The sequence below is a fragment of the Acinonyx jubatus genome, chromosome D2 (genome assembly GCF_027475565.1).
Source record: "Acinonyx jubatus isolate Ajub_Pintada_27869175 chromosome D2, VMU_Ajub_asm_v1.0, whole genome shotgun sequence".
Classification (NCBI taxonomy): Eukaryota; Metazoa; Chordata; class Mammalia; order Carnivora; family Felidae; genus Acinonyx; species Acinonyx jubatus.
The window spans coordinates 78,552,224-78,566,455 of NC_069393.1; the positions used below are offsets into that span (position 1 = coordinate 78,552,224).

General features: G+C 47.6%; 2 protein-coding genes across 2 annotated transcripts in view; both read right to left on the reverse strand.

The window, feature by feature from the left end:
* Positions 1-6,692, reverse strand: part of FAM53B (family with sequence similarity 53 member B) — a 109,354-nt gene extending 102,662 nt beyond the window's left edge. Inside the window, exon 1 of the mRNA XM_027063333.2 lies at positions 6,450-6,692. The gene's annotated coding sequence lies outside the window, so the exon portion shown is untranslated. The remainder of the gene's footprint in view (positions 1-6,449) is intronic.
* The window catches only part of EEF1AKMT2 (EEF1A lysine methyltransferase 2), a 38,358-nt gene continuing 25,036 nt past the window's right edge, over positions 911-14,232 (reverse strand). The window contains exon 6 of the mRNA XM_027063343.2: positions 911-1,736. Within this exon, the coding sequence (XP_026919144.1) occupies positions 1,693-1,736 (44 nt within the window). The 3' untranslated portion in view covers positions 911-1,692. The remainder of the gene's footprint in view (positions 1,737-14,232) is intronic.

The following is a 14,232-nucleotide window of genomic DNA, read 5'->3' on the forward strand; positions in this document are numbered from 1 at the left end:
TCATGGGGAGGCGTGCCCAAGACTTGGCCCAACAGAAATGGGAACTAACCCGATGATGTCTACAGCAGGCGCTTCGCCCAGACACGGGTACCTTTCAGATCCTCCTTCACTGAGATATGGCAGCAACAGAAAATTCCAGTAGGTTTATTCCACTCCCGAAGAGGAAGGTCCCTGAGGGAAGCGTGGGGTCTATCCCAGCCCACATCCCTCCTTCGGGTTGCACAACACGATCAACTCACAAGTTTCAAAAACACCAATGTGGAGGGCACCTGGGTGGCTCAGTTGGCTAAACGTCCAACGTCAGCGCAGGTCATGATCGCACAGTTTGTGGGTTCGAGCCCCGCATCGGGCTCTGTGCTGAGGGCTCAGAGCCTGGAGCCTGCTTCAGATTGTGTCTCCCTCCCTCTCTCTCTGCTCCTCCCCCACTCGTGCTCTGTCTCCCACTCTCTCTCTCTCTCTCTCTTAAAAATAAATAAACACTAAAAAAAAATTTTTTTTAACACCAATGCTGAGCCTTCTCTCCAAGATTCTGATGTGACTGGTCCTGGATAGAGCGTGGGCACTGGGATTTTTTTTTTTCTTCTGTAAATCGCTCTCCAGGTGATTCTACTGTGCAGCCAAGGTGGAGATTGACGGCTCTAGAGTCTAGAAACTCTGCACAGAGGCCCCAGCCATTTCCCACAAACTTTTTAGGGCAGGAGATCCAGCCAGGCAGGTCTTGCTGGAGACAGGATGCTCACACCATCCCCCAGCCCCCAACCCAGGATCAACCTGTGAAGAGCCATGTGTCTGAGACAGAACACAGGGCCTCTGCCCAGCCCCGGCTGGGATGTACCAAGTTCCCACACACTGAAGGCCGCACAACTGGGTTCAGTTATTTGATTACTTTAGGCATGTAAACAAAACGTGATATTATACAAATCTGGGGTGGCAAGCACCACAAAATGGTTTACTTTGAGAGATCTGAATTACAAACGCAGAGAAAAAAAAAAAAATGCCGAAATCCCTTTTAAACAATCTCTTTGAATAGAAAACAGAATCCGAATAAATGGTGATACCTCTTCTGGGCTGACAGATTTATTTCCCATTTCCCCTAGAAGGTCACTGGGAATAATTACATTTTCTTGTGAATCTGTCTTTTGTAAGGATGAAGCAAAATATTTCAATCTTCCCAACTGAGGCACTGCCATTGGTCCTGTGGTAGAACCAGAATCCAAGCCCCCCCACTTTAAAATTTTTTTAAAAGCTGTAGGAAAAGGAGGGGCACGGCAAAGAGGGGGTCAGAATTGCTAAGTTTCCCTGTGGTGTTAACATCACTAAGCAAAACTTATGCTTTGAGATAAAACAGAACTGATGCCTCTATCTTAGGAAGGCACCAACCAACAGCACGCGTGTGGAAATCAACCAGGCTCTGAAGAGAGACAGACCCCGACAGAGCTACGACCCTCTCCGGCCTAGAAGCTGTGCGGCCTTCGGCCAGTTACTTGGCCTCTCTGAGCCTCAATTCCTTCAGCTGTAACTGCAGGAATGCTTTGAAAACTGGAGAGCACACGCAACGCCTCTGGCCCAGGGTAGGCCCTCAATACCCAGTGGGCACCGCTATTATTCTTGGAACAATCCACACCCATTTCGGCTGAAGCCTGCTGCGCCCAACTTTTCATGGTCCGGAATCCTGGGAACTAGGGAACCGTATTACACCAGTGCAGGAGGAGAATCTGTTTCTTTGTTCCACGAGCCTAAGGAAAAGAGCGAGAGCAGTCAGGAGTTGGCCTGCCCCCCCCCCCCGCCCCCATTCTGGGGTCAAATGGGCTCTTTAGCGACAGAATTTGCTTTCACCTCCTGAGAGTGGCCCCAGGAACTACAGATGCCTAAGGGGCACCGTTGTTTCTTTCCAAGATATCCCCGGCACGGTCTGGCCAAACTGCCCCCGCCGCACCCCCACCCCCTGCAAAAGACAGCTTCCCGTGCAGCCCCCCGCAGCAGGAGAGGAGGAGAACCATTAAAGAAGCTGGGGGTGCCTGTCACACTTCTCCATAACCCCTGACGTGATGTGAAATTCTACAAGGTGGACCCTTTGAAATGCAAAATCTTCCAGAGTCCTTCAAATGTGTTTTTATTTTCTCGGGTTCCTAAGGCTGCTTTCAGACCCACCCATCAGTATTCCCCCCTCCCCTCCATCACCCACATTTAACAAAAAAAGGAGAAGAAGAAAAGGAGAAGGTGGTGGTGGCTGCGGCAAAGACGTCTCTGTTTTGTTGTTGTTGTTGTTGTTGTTGTTTTTTAAAGCTCAAGTATCTCCAGTCGATGCAAGGAAAGAAAAAAAAAAAAGAAAGAAAGAAATCTTGTCCTCAGCTCCAGCCTCCTCACTTCCCTTCTCCAAGACACCCTGAAGCCAAGTTTCCCCCTGGAAGATTTCCTCCCGTCCGTCCAAACCAGCTCCGCACGAACTCTGCTGCTGCTTTGGATCCCAGAGAGCTTTCTTAGATCAAGAATCCCGGTGCCCTCCGACCCGAGTTCGGGAAGGTTAAGGCAGGCACCACCAGACCACAACCCACAATTTTTGGAGCCCCAGCCTTGATCCAAAACCGTGTGCACAGGAGGTTTGGATTAAACATCAAAGAAGAAATTACCTTAAAACAAAGTTGTTTGGCAAAGAAAATTGCTTCGCCATAAGAAGAACCCTAGGGAATGGTAAATTGCTTTTGAATATAGACTTTTCAGTGGCGCGGTCATTAATCATGTTAATGTAAACTGCGCTAAAACAAAAATTTTCTAAGCAAGTCTCTGGGCACATCAGTGTATCTAAGCCTCGGGGGTTTGTTTCCAAAGCTCACATCCCAGCACGCAATGAAACTGCTGTTAATGGGGTCAGCTATTACAGTGCAGTCCCCGACCCTGGGCCATAATAAAGGTGACTCAGCCATGTAGAAAGAACCCTCATAAAGTTAGGCAGGAAACAAACACAGAAATTAATCAGAGGAGGAGAGGCAATGATTTTGGAAAGTGTATTCACGGGGCAAGTTTAAACAGCGACTCTCCCTGGATGATCAGACATTTCAGAGAGGAGTTGAGGGAGGCCAGTCAACATTCCTTGCAGCGCTCAAGTCCCCCCGCCAGGCCCTGTTTTGTAGGGTGCAGGGCAGGGCAGCAGCTGGACAAGACAAGGAGGAGTGTGGAGCCCAGCAGAGTTAAGCTGCGCGGAGCCGAGCCAGATCGGGCCATGTGCTTCGTGTTGGCAACAAACTGGTTCTTTCAAGAGAGGAAGGGTCTGACAAAAACGACAGCTGCAGCAAAGCAAGCAGCTCAGAGGCAAAAGCCTCGAAAAAAGCCCCAGGTTTAGGAGTCTCCCCTCAAGACAAAAAACAAACAAACAGAAAAAAAAAATCATCTTTGGGATTTTGCAAGGGCTAGTTAATCTCTTAACGTGTCCCCCTTGCTGGATCAATTAAAGAGAGCCCCTCCACATCTGGTTTCCATCTAAAACCGAAACTTGTATTATCAGCATATTACATAACAAATTATGCCTGCAGGTTTCTTTTATTACACATCAGAGAGGTGTGTGTGGTACGGCTAATGATGGCAGTGGTGTTGACCTGCGTGTTTGCTTGTATCAGGTTTGGTTTTGTTTTTGTCTTTTTTTTTTAAGGGCAAGAACGAAAAGTTTCCGTGCAGTATGCAATTCAAAAAAAGTCGCACGGCCGGGACACAACATCGGCTGAACAGTCCGCCAGTGGGTCCGGCTCTCGGTCTCCGGGACCCACCACCGCACCAAGCAGTGGGTGAGAAGGGCGTACTGTTTAAAGAGCACAGCAAAGACATACCAGCCTGCTCCGAGGCGTCCCCTGCTGCCAGCTCCCAGAGTGTACCGGGGTGCCTGGTCTCCAGTCTCCAGCAGGGGAAGAGAGAGCTGGCTAGCCCTTCCCAACCCTTCCACCATTGGTCAGGCGCCTGCCCGCTGAACCCGCTTAAAGGACACGCAGCCCATCAGGCTTCCACAGAACTGCGGGGGGGGGGGGGGGGGGGGGAGGGTGGGGAATGGAGGCCAGGTGACAGTGAAGTCATCAACAGGGGGACAGAGAGAGGTGACAGGTGTGGGGAGAAAGAGCCTAAGAAATAACAACGGGGCTTCCCGTAGGATGTCAACGAAGGAGAGCCACCACGACCCCTCTAAGGTATCTTAACAGAAAGGTCTTCCTAAAAGAACTTTAAGAACTTCCAAAACACTACTACATGTGCGACGTATCCTAAATTGAAAACAGAAGGGAGAAACTGACTGAAAACATTATCAATCACAATCGTGGAGCACTCGTGCTGCCAGCCTTAGGAATTCAAGTCCACTTCTGCAGCAGACAATACTAACTTTTATTTAAAACTGCTCTTCAACGTTAAAAGGGTCACGTTATCAACATCACATTCTCAGGGGAAAATAAGAAGTCCTTGGGCAAAATGATCTGAACCGGTCTTAAAACCACCTTCTTCTCTAGAGGGGCATTTGGGGGAAAAACAGACCTGCCCCAAGCCTCTCCTTAGTTTCCTAGACTGCAACGGCGCCCTGGGAGCTGGATCGCCACATGCTCCTGGGTCTGCAGGACCGCTGGCAGCATGCAGACCCTAGCCAAGTGCAGACCCTGGGTCGAGGGCCACAAGTCCTGCACTTAGAACACAAACCTCCTCCCAGTAACAGGGGCCTGTCATCGGGAGGTAGCTGTTTCTGGTTTTTTATCTAGCTGTCGCCAGTTAAGGGATGGGGTTGGGGGCGGGGAAACAAAACCCCACAGATCTGCAATTCAGTATCAAAACTGTAACTGAGACAAGTCGCTGCTAAGTGGATAAATTAAAATGAAACCAAAACCCGGCCAAGTCCGGAACAGTGAGTTTCACCAGGTCTACTAACTCCATTCCCTCCCAAGTCCTCAGACCAGGTGACATCTTTCAACGGAGTCTAGGATCTGGAGCAAGGAGGGATCCCCTTCCAGCCTGTGGGAAGTGCTGGGAACACATATGCTAGTATGTCATTTGGAAGTCTGCTAATGCGTTGTAGGCAGCACAAGACGCTTGCCTGGCTTCCCAGGCCAATAAACAATGCCATTCCAACTCCTGCAGCAGTCAATAGAAAACACTCCCTTGTCTCCGCCATCCAACAATTCAACAAACATTTGTTCCTGTGGAACAACCGTCAGCCTGGCTCCATCTGCACCCGCTCGGGCAAGACAAGCGCGGCGGCGGAGGCGGCGGCGGCGGCGGCACCAATGCCCTGCCCCAGGGTCCCGGCCCGTGAAGCAGCCCTCCGCAGGGGCCACTCACCCAACACCACCGAGTCCGGAGACTGTAACGTATGGAAGACTCGGAGTGTGGCCTATAGGAGGCAGAATCCCATTCATCAAATGCTGCAAAGAGCCGTTCTTTGTTCACCATCGTACGAAGTACAGTACGTGTTAATGAACCCGGGCGGTCAGATGGAGGGAGCCCGGCTTCGGGGGGCTTCCGGGGGCGAAGGACCCGTGCAAGCTAGCTCGCACGACTCGCCCGTGCTCCGCCGCTCTGTCCCGCGCCTCGAGCATTGTTCCCCAAGTCTGCAGGCGGGGGTGGGGAGCTGGGGGTGCCCGAGAAGCCCCTTGGGGCAATGCACACCGAGGGCCCTCCCCGGATTCTAGGTGTCCTCGCCTCCTTCGTCCCTGCCCCACCAAGAGAAACTCCCAGCGGGAAAGCTGACTCCCACAGGCTTGCAAATCAAGGACTGGCAAAAATGTGACTCGACCAGTGTGCCCGTGCCGGACGGCCCTTCTCGCCATGTGCAAAGCCACGCCGGCGCCCCCCGCTCCGAAAACCCCCGCCGCGGCCACCCCGCGGGCTTCCCCAGCCGGGAGCAGAACGCCCCCTCACCCCCACTGCGACCGCCCCGGCCGGTCCAGCAGCCACGGAGCCCGCCGCGGGGCGTCCGCATCCCGGGGGTGGCGGACGCAAACTTCCGCGAACAAAAGAGTTGTCTGCAAACGGTGCGGGAACTTCGGGGTTAGCAGGGGCGCTCGGGTCCCGGGTCCCGGCGCCTTCGCCGCTGGCGCCAGCCAGGGCTCAACTTGAGACGCGGAGAGGAGCACACCCCCGGGCGCAGCCGGCCCCGCACCCGCCCCGGGGAAGCGCAGACTTTTCCGCAGGGGCCGGGCTGGCTCGTTCCCCTGGCGGCGCTCTGACAAGTCTCACGCCTGCACCAGAGGCGACACTCAGCACCCCGAGAAACCGCCCGAACCAACCCGAAGACAAGGCGGAAAAAAAGGAAACCAGCAACATAAAAAAATAATAATAACAATTTAAAAATCTTAAAAGGGCAAGCCCAGCACACGCGAGAGCGGGGTCCCTCCAAACGCCGGCTGCGGCGCACACGGCAGGGACCTCCGCTCGGGACCGGCCCCTCGGCCGCCACCGCCGCCGCGCGGCCCGGGGTCGCTTACTGTGCGCGGCGGGGCGCTCCGAGCGCGGGCCCCGCGCCGTCGCCGCCGGCGCTCGCCAAGTCGTCCCGGCTGCCCGCCGCGCGTCCGCCGCGCGCACGCTCTCCTGCCGGCGCCGAGCGCTTTGTACCGAGCGGCTCCCAGGGAGGAGGAAATCGACTTGTCACTTCCTGAACTGTTTGCAACTCGTCCCTTTAACCGGCCCCGGCCAGGCCGCCCGCGCCCGCCGCGCCCGCCGCGCCCGCCGCCGCCGAGGGGCCGCCCGACCTCGGCTGCGTGTCGCTGGGTCGGGCGCTCTGGCGGCGGCGTCGCGGGCCCGGGCGCTCGGCGCGGCGGCGGCGTGCAGGAGCCGGGCGGCGTGCGGCGGCGGCGGCGGCGGGCGAGTGTGCAGTGCGCGCAGCCGCCGGTGGGCGGGGAGTGGGGGGGTCGCGGCGCGCCGCCGGCGGGGCTAGAGGGCGTCCTGCGAGCTGAGCCGCGCGCCGAGCTCGCGCTTGCGAGGCCCCGGGACGCGGGAAGTGGCCCCGGGCCCGGGCCGCGCCGCCACCACCACCCCCCCTCCTCCGCGGCTGCCCGGGGCCAGAGGTCCCGCGGGCGTCTCTCCCGCCACCCCCCCGCCGCACCCCCCCCCCCCCGCCCCAGCCCGAACCGGGGCAAAAAAATCCTGGGCCGCGTGGACTTCAGACGTCCAGCTTCCGGGTTGTTGGGTTTTGAGGTTTCAAAGAAACGATCATTACGGTGGCGTGCAGGGCGGCGGGGGGCGGGGGGGGGCGTGTTAGTGTTGTTACACTTTGGGAAAATAAAGCACTAGTTTCCTAACTCGGGGCGCTGATCGAAATAAAGGAATGTGTACTTCAGAAGCCGCATGCAAAATATATGCAACTGGTGAAGAAAGGATTTGTGGTTGCTAAGCAGAGGCAGAGCATGTTTCGTTCTGTAACTTAGGATGTTGACTTAAGTTCAGGAATGTAACCCTGATAGAATAAGCAGAGCATTTTCATTGTACTGCTCACCTGGGGGAGGGGGATTGTTTTCCTTGTGAAGTGAACCCCTAGATTTCCCATTACTCCGTCCTACTAGTGTATGTTATTTTATTGACCTTGTATCCAAAGAGATTTTTAAGGAGGAGGATTTTTTTTTTTAAAGAACTCCCCTATGCCTGTTTTGTGTTCTCCTTTGCCAAAAAAACAAAACACCTCATTACTTTACATGGATTGTGTCTGCGCCATTTGAATGGTTCTATTCATAAATCAGGAAACTTTTTCTGTTGCTTCTAGGAACATTTAATTGGTTTTAATCCAATGTTTCAATCCCAGTATCAAACATAAATGAACAATTAACTTCTTGAGCACTTGGGAAACTCTTATATTTCATGGCTATTGCTGAAATATCTCAGTTTCTCTCACACCGGACCCATTCTTTTTCAGAAAATCATAAGCTAACATCTTTCACATGAGCTACAGCTCACGCCAGTGGTTTCTTCTGCAAGATTAGGATGACCTACAGTCAGAAGGATGTGAGTCTACTCATTCGAGTAGGTGATGTGGGATATAACCCATTCATCCCACAAAAGCCAAAATGAGCTAACAGGGAGAATGCTAAGATTCTGATATCCTTATCCATAAACATTGCTTTACAAGAATTTATCAAGGGCCAGTTTTGAAAGGAGCAAGAACTAAGTCTTCCTAAGTGAAACAAAGAAAGGTACAAGGGATAATTTGAGAATACTGCTACACTTCCCTAATGCCATTTTATCACAGTGTCACCTAGGCCTTTGAGAGCTTTAAGAATATAGTTTAATTTACTTTTTATGAGGAAGCCTAGAGTGACTCCTGCTGGCAAACATTCAGCTTATTCCCACAATTACTACTTCATCAGGTCAACACAGAAAATAAAATGCAGGGGTCCAGAGCCTGGAGACAATTATTGCAACCATGATTCTTGTTTCTTTCGGGATGATTTTAGTCTCAGAAAATTCCAAGGATTGTGGTCATGGCAAGCCCGTTTACTGCAACGCCTCCTTTCCAACCTAAAGCAGCCTGTTTTTCTGGTTCTGAGGCTTTCTTGCAAATGCACAAACTAAAATACCTGCTCAAGGAGTTGTGCTACTAACCAATGAATGGCTATTTCTCATGTACTTAATTTGAATCTCCAAAAGCTAACCGGTATATACATTAAGGCCTGGATTGCTTTACCTTCCAGATACTATGTGGCTCTTTCCACATTATGCAGTTAAGTCCTATACATCTAAAACACCCCCACTCTTTAAGGCTGTATACTACATAGTTGTTTATTACTTAAAAAGTCCTACCCAAAGGTTGTATATTACAGTTTTGCTCAATTCAGAAGCGCAAATATAAATGCAGCTGAACTCTGGATGTAAAACAATGTAAGCTGTATTGGGGGGGGGGGGGTGTCTACCTTTGTTCAATCCTTAAAGGTCAAAACCAAATCGAAACCAGATTTAGAGCACTACCAGGCAACTAAACACAAATTCGTAAGTCAATTTAGGAATAAATCCATAAATAATCCGAAATGATCACTTGTAACTTTTCCATTATCATTGACCAACACTAACAGGGTAAGATGCAGGGATCCCATACGGTCTCCCTCCAAGACCGATCAATGAAACAGGGATAACGCACAGCAATATTGCCTCTCCTGGCCCCTCTCAAAGCAGAACCACCAAAGGGAGGAACGCCTGTGTGTACAGCACACATCCATCATGTCTCCTCAAAACTGTCTGGGAGAATTTAAACTGAATTAAATTCTACACTACAGAGTTGCCCTATTCCAAGTGTAAAGCTCTTAAGCAATAGGAGACAGTAAGGGTGTATTTTATTAAGAAAGGGTGTAACCAACTATAACTTGTATCAACAAGCTAATAAAGTATTCACCTAAGCACATTTGTGCAGAGGAGGGTAAAGGTTGGATTCTGATAGGCACTAAGGAGTGTCCTAGGTAGTTAGTGGGTGTTTTATTTTTGTGCCTTTAGAAGCAGATGAATGTGATATTCAAGCAACAAGGAGCTAAGCTTTGAAGTCTGATCAAGTACCAGTCAATGTTGTTCAGTTTAACCCATCAAATCTGTGTGTGCCTATAGCTGTAAAAAGAGCTCACCACTAAAAAGTCATAAACTAGTTTGTCTCTGAGAATAACACAGTATATTCTTTTTTAGAATAAAGTGAATGAAACAAACATCAAACTTGTTATACATTGGACCCAACAGCACAGTACGCAGATGTGTGCGTATTAACCCCTTTATTCGGCTTCCAAAAGCCACTGCCTCTTTGTCACAACTGTTGTATTAAAAGCCAGTCATTCACATTTCACACTGTCCTTTCTAAATCTGAAAAGATCTTTTATAAAGCAGAACCTTTTAAAGTTGCTTATAATAGATGATGGGAAGACAAACACCACCAAGTCCACCTGAAGCATTTTCAAAAAGACTGGCTACGGAAAACAAGTTAGCAAAATACATTTCCTTGGAAAATATGGAAAGTTTTTGGTTACAGATAAAAGCCAAAAATCTGAATCTACTATGGGGACAATTTTCTAATGTAGATTTTATTCATCTATGAGCCAGCTACAACTAACAGCCCTACCTACACATGCATGTTAGGACACACTAATCCTTCCATTCTTTCCTTTCTGATCTTTTATATTGTGTTCTGAAACTTTTCCACTGAGGAAAAGGAATTATAGCTCTGGCTGGAATCTCTCTCATATCGATAGACAGACAGACAGGTAGGTAGGTAGGTAGGTAGGTAGGTAGGTAAGTAGAAATATCTACACATAGAGAGAGAGGTATCTCCCCTATCTATATACACACCTTTTTTAAGAGGCACTTCGATTCTTGAAGACAAAGTTACTTTTTGATTCAAGAACTAAATAAAACAAATGTATTTTCATTGAAAAATAACCATGGCAGTGAATTTAACGATACCAATCTAACTCCTTTGATACAAAATGAGAGTTGAAAGCAGCTTGAAGCGGAATGCCTATTGAAATCAGCGCATGTGAATCCGCACAGCTTTGTAACCAAACGTCTAGCACCATTGAGGTACGAAGCATGCCAGCTGGGACAGCATTGTGCACCACAAAGTGTGGGTTGTAAGCCTAAGTCCTGAGCACAAACCCTGGTTTCCAAGTTGGCAGGTGCTGAAAACACAGCAAATGTCACGCTTGCAACTCACTGGATGAAGAGCTCTGGGTAATGCAAGCTAAAAAGAACAGAGCAACAGTTAAAACTTATTTAACTTTGAGATATATAGATAGATAGATATATAGATATCTATCTATCTATATATATATGGATATATATATATATATTTTTTTTTTTTTTTTGCAATAGTAGCTATTGGTGTTATGTGCTACCAGAAAACACCAGCATGAAAAAGGAAGACAGTGAAAAGTTTCTGCATGGTAAATAAACAAAAGGAATACAATGAAGGCTCTTCACAATTTACATTCAAAGTTACTGGTGTATGTAAAACTTATCAAACCTGTGTTACTATTTTAATAGTAACAATGAAAAGCATAATTCATTCCTGACCTTTCCCTGATCTATTTATGATCTGAGCTGAAGGAGACTCTAATTGATATCACTGTTAACATGGTTACTCACCCATAACCTAGCTTGGCCTCAGACCCTCCACCAAAAACACAGCTAAAAACAAGTGACAGTATCTTCATATTGTTATACACTGAGTTTTATCTAGAAAATATTTCAACAGCACAGCCAGACTAAATGTTTCTGCTATCATCTTCAAATGAAAATCTTTTCCATTTTTTTCTTATATAGACTTTAGTGGAATTCAGATTTGGTATTTATGACACAAGCCCAAAATTTGCCTTAAGTTTTCTCTCCTGTCAACTGTCTACCATATAATGTCACTGCCTCGAGAAAAATCTATTTTTAACTCATCCCTAGTGATATGCTCAAAGCCACTGCTATCCTGCCTATCCCCATAAAAATGAAACCGAGTGAATTTCATTTTCATTATGTAGAAAGGAAACGGTGAAACGACATACAGTTTGTGATTTCACAGAGTTTAAATACCCAATGTAAAGACTGAATCCTTTGGGTTTAAAATATCAAGGAAAATAATCGGTCTCTGGCTCCAAAGGGTAGAACATCCTTGGGAGCAGTATGAAAAGAACATGTGCCCCACATAGTATATTAGCCTGTGAATTTCTTAACTCTCCTCAGCAGTTTGTCAACCTTCTGTTTTAACCAAAAGCAAAGATGTTTTGTTTTATTGTATCCATTATAAGAGGGACTGGCCTTGCCTATTTTGTATGCACATACCCTGCCCCTGACCTGAAACCAAGAAGAAGTGGTATGAGAAGTTAGCTTGCTTTTTAACTACTACTTTACAGCTTCTCTTAACTTTCACAAAAAAACCCTCCCCAAAAAACAAAAGTCGTGATCAAATCCAGGTTATTTAACCACCATAGCACTAAACTCCCTAACTCAGGGAAGCTTTTATTATGTCCATCCTAGGGACATACCTCCTTATCATATTGATCTCATCTCTATAGAGTTTTTAAAAAATAGTTCAAAGACTTCGGCTCTTTGAGGATGACTAGAGAAAGTGACACTATTCTGGCCAGTATTTCTCTAGTCACACTAAGCCGGGTCCAGGCACTGGGATATTCACTTACCCACCAATAAAAAAGGTTAAGTATACAAATCTGAAAACCAAATGTTTTCTAGACTAGGTAGGATAAACAACTGATTCGATGTACACAACATACTACACTGTCAGTTCCACTATAAACTAAGGTCAAATCAGATAAACTATTTAAAGTATTAACCAACCTCAAACTTTGAAATGTCACTGTGAATGGCACCGTTAACTCAACATAAAACGAGGAAACAAAATACAACTCACTGATCAAGGAAATTCAACCTAGATGATGCAAGGTGGAAATCAATGATAAAATCCTGCCCCACTGCTTCCTCAAAGCCAGGTAAGACCCAAATCCAATTCAACTTTCATTGAACCTGATGCATGGTTAGCCGAAGGACCTGCTCTCAGTTCCCTTGTTGGAAATAACACCTTAGCATTCAGACCTAATGATGGAAGGTGCATCATGTCCTTGGCCATTTGTTTTTCAATTCACATGCATCCAAATGAACATTTTCCCCATCATACCTACATTTATTACTAAATAATTACCATTTAAACAGATAACGACCTTAAATGTGAGTATCCTTAGAGTTTGCTAAAACACATCATAAAGATCATTTGTTGAAAATGACTAAAGAAGCAGCAGCTACACAGAACGGTTTTTTAAGAAATTCTGGAAGGCCCACCTGTTCCAAATTTTCACTCGTACTCACCTCTATCCACCACTTGGCCTCTCCCCGCCATCAAAACACTCTTGGAATACAGTGGACCTGAAGACATAACTCAGTGGCACTGAGGGGTAAAATCTCAAACAAGTCAATCTATCAGCCCCAACGGGAAGACAGATTCTTGGAGGAGAGAATATTTACCTGGCACTGGCATTTGCTAGGAATCATGCTAAGTGGCTTCACATTGATTTTTCTTACTTAATACTCATTCACACCCCTATTACGTGAAGTCTACACAACTGTTTCTGTCTCCGTTTCTCAAACCTGCTCCAAAGAAATGTTCTGAAGGGAAACCAAGTTTAAGTAAGTGTATGCTATCCACTAGGCACTTTCCCAGCACCGTTAACATACTTCGGTGTCACTGAGGGGAGAAGCAGGTACAGGACAGGAAGGCAGTAGCCCAGAGAGGTACAAGGCCTAAGAAGGGCACACTCACGCACTGCACCCGAGCGAGGGTCTCTGTGCGGCATGAGAAGGTAGAAGCCTCAGCGCCCTGGGGCTGCAGGGTGCTAAATTAGGTCACCTGTCAGTGTGAGTCCTGTGTGCCTACTCAGGCCCAATCTTGATCTCGATCTTTCTATACATACAATCCAAGCAGACTAAACAATCAGATGTAAACTTCTAAGTTTCTTGGATAAAATATACTATGGTCAAACGAATACGAACTAAATTATCAAATATATCACCAGGGACAAACAATACTCAAATCTGAAGTTTACCAATGAATGTACAAAGATGTTTTATAGATGGAAAAATATGTGATTTTATGCTCCAAATGTTTTATTATACGTACATATATTTTTTCACACACATAGATACCGTTGTTTAAAAGAACTGTAAAATGACCTAATAACTGATTCTTAGCTAATGGGAGTATTTAAACTTCCCATATATAGCAGAAACCTGGGGCACCTGGGTGGCTCAGTTGGTTAAGCATCTGACTCTTCAGCTCAGGTCATGATGTCACGGTTCATGAGACTGAGCCCCTCATTGGGCTCTGTGCCGACAGCACGGAGAGGCTGCTTCGGATTCTCTCTCAAAATAAATAAATAAACATTTATTGTGGAAACCTATTTTGCAGACCCATCTCTAAACCTTAGATCAACTTCAGCAGGTATTATGGACTGAATGTTTGTGTCAACCCCCTCCCAAATTCACAAGTTGAAGCCTTAACCCTCAATGTGATGATGTTTGGAAATGGGGCCTCTGGGAGGTAATCAGGGTTAGGTGAAGTCAGGCAGGCGGAGCTCTCATGACGGAATCGGCACCCTTATGAGACACACAAGAGAACCTGCTCTCGTGCTCTCTCTCTCTCCCTTGTAGGCATGCACAAGGGGCTCGTGTGAACATACAGGGGGATGGCAGCTGCCTACATGCCAAGAGCAGAGGCTTCAAAATGAAGCCTGCCTTGCTGGCACCTTGATC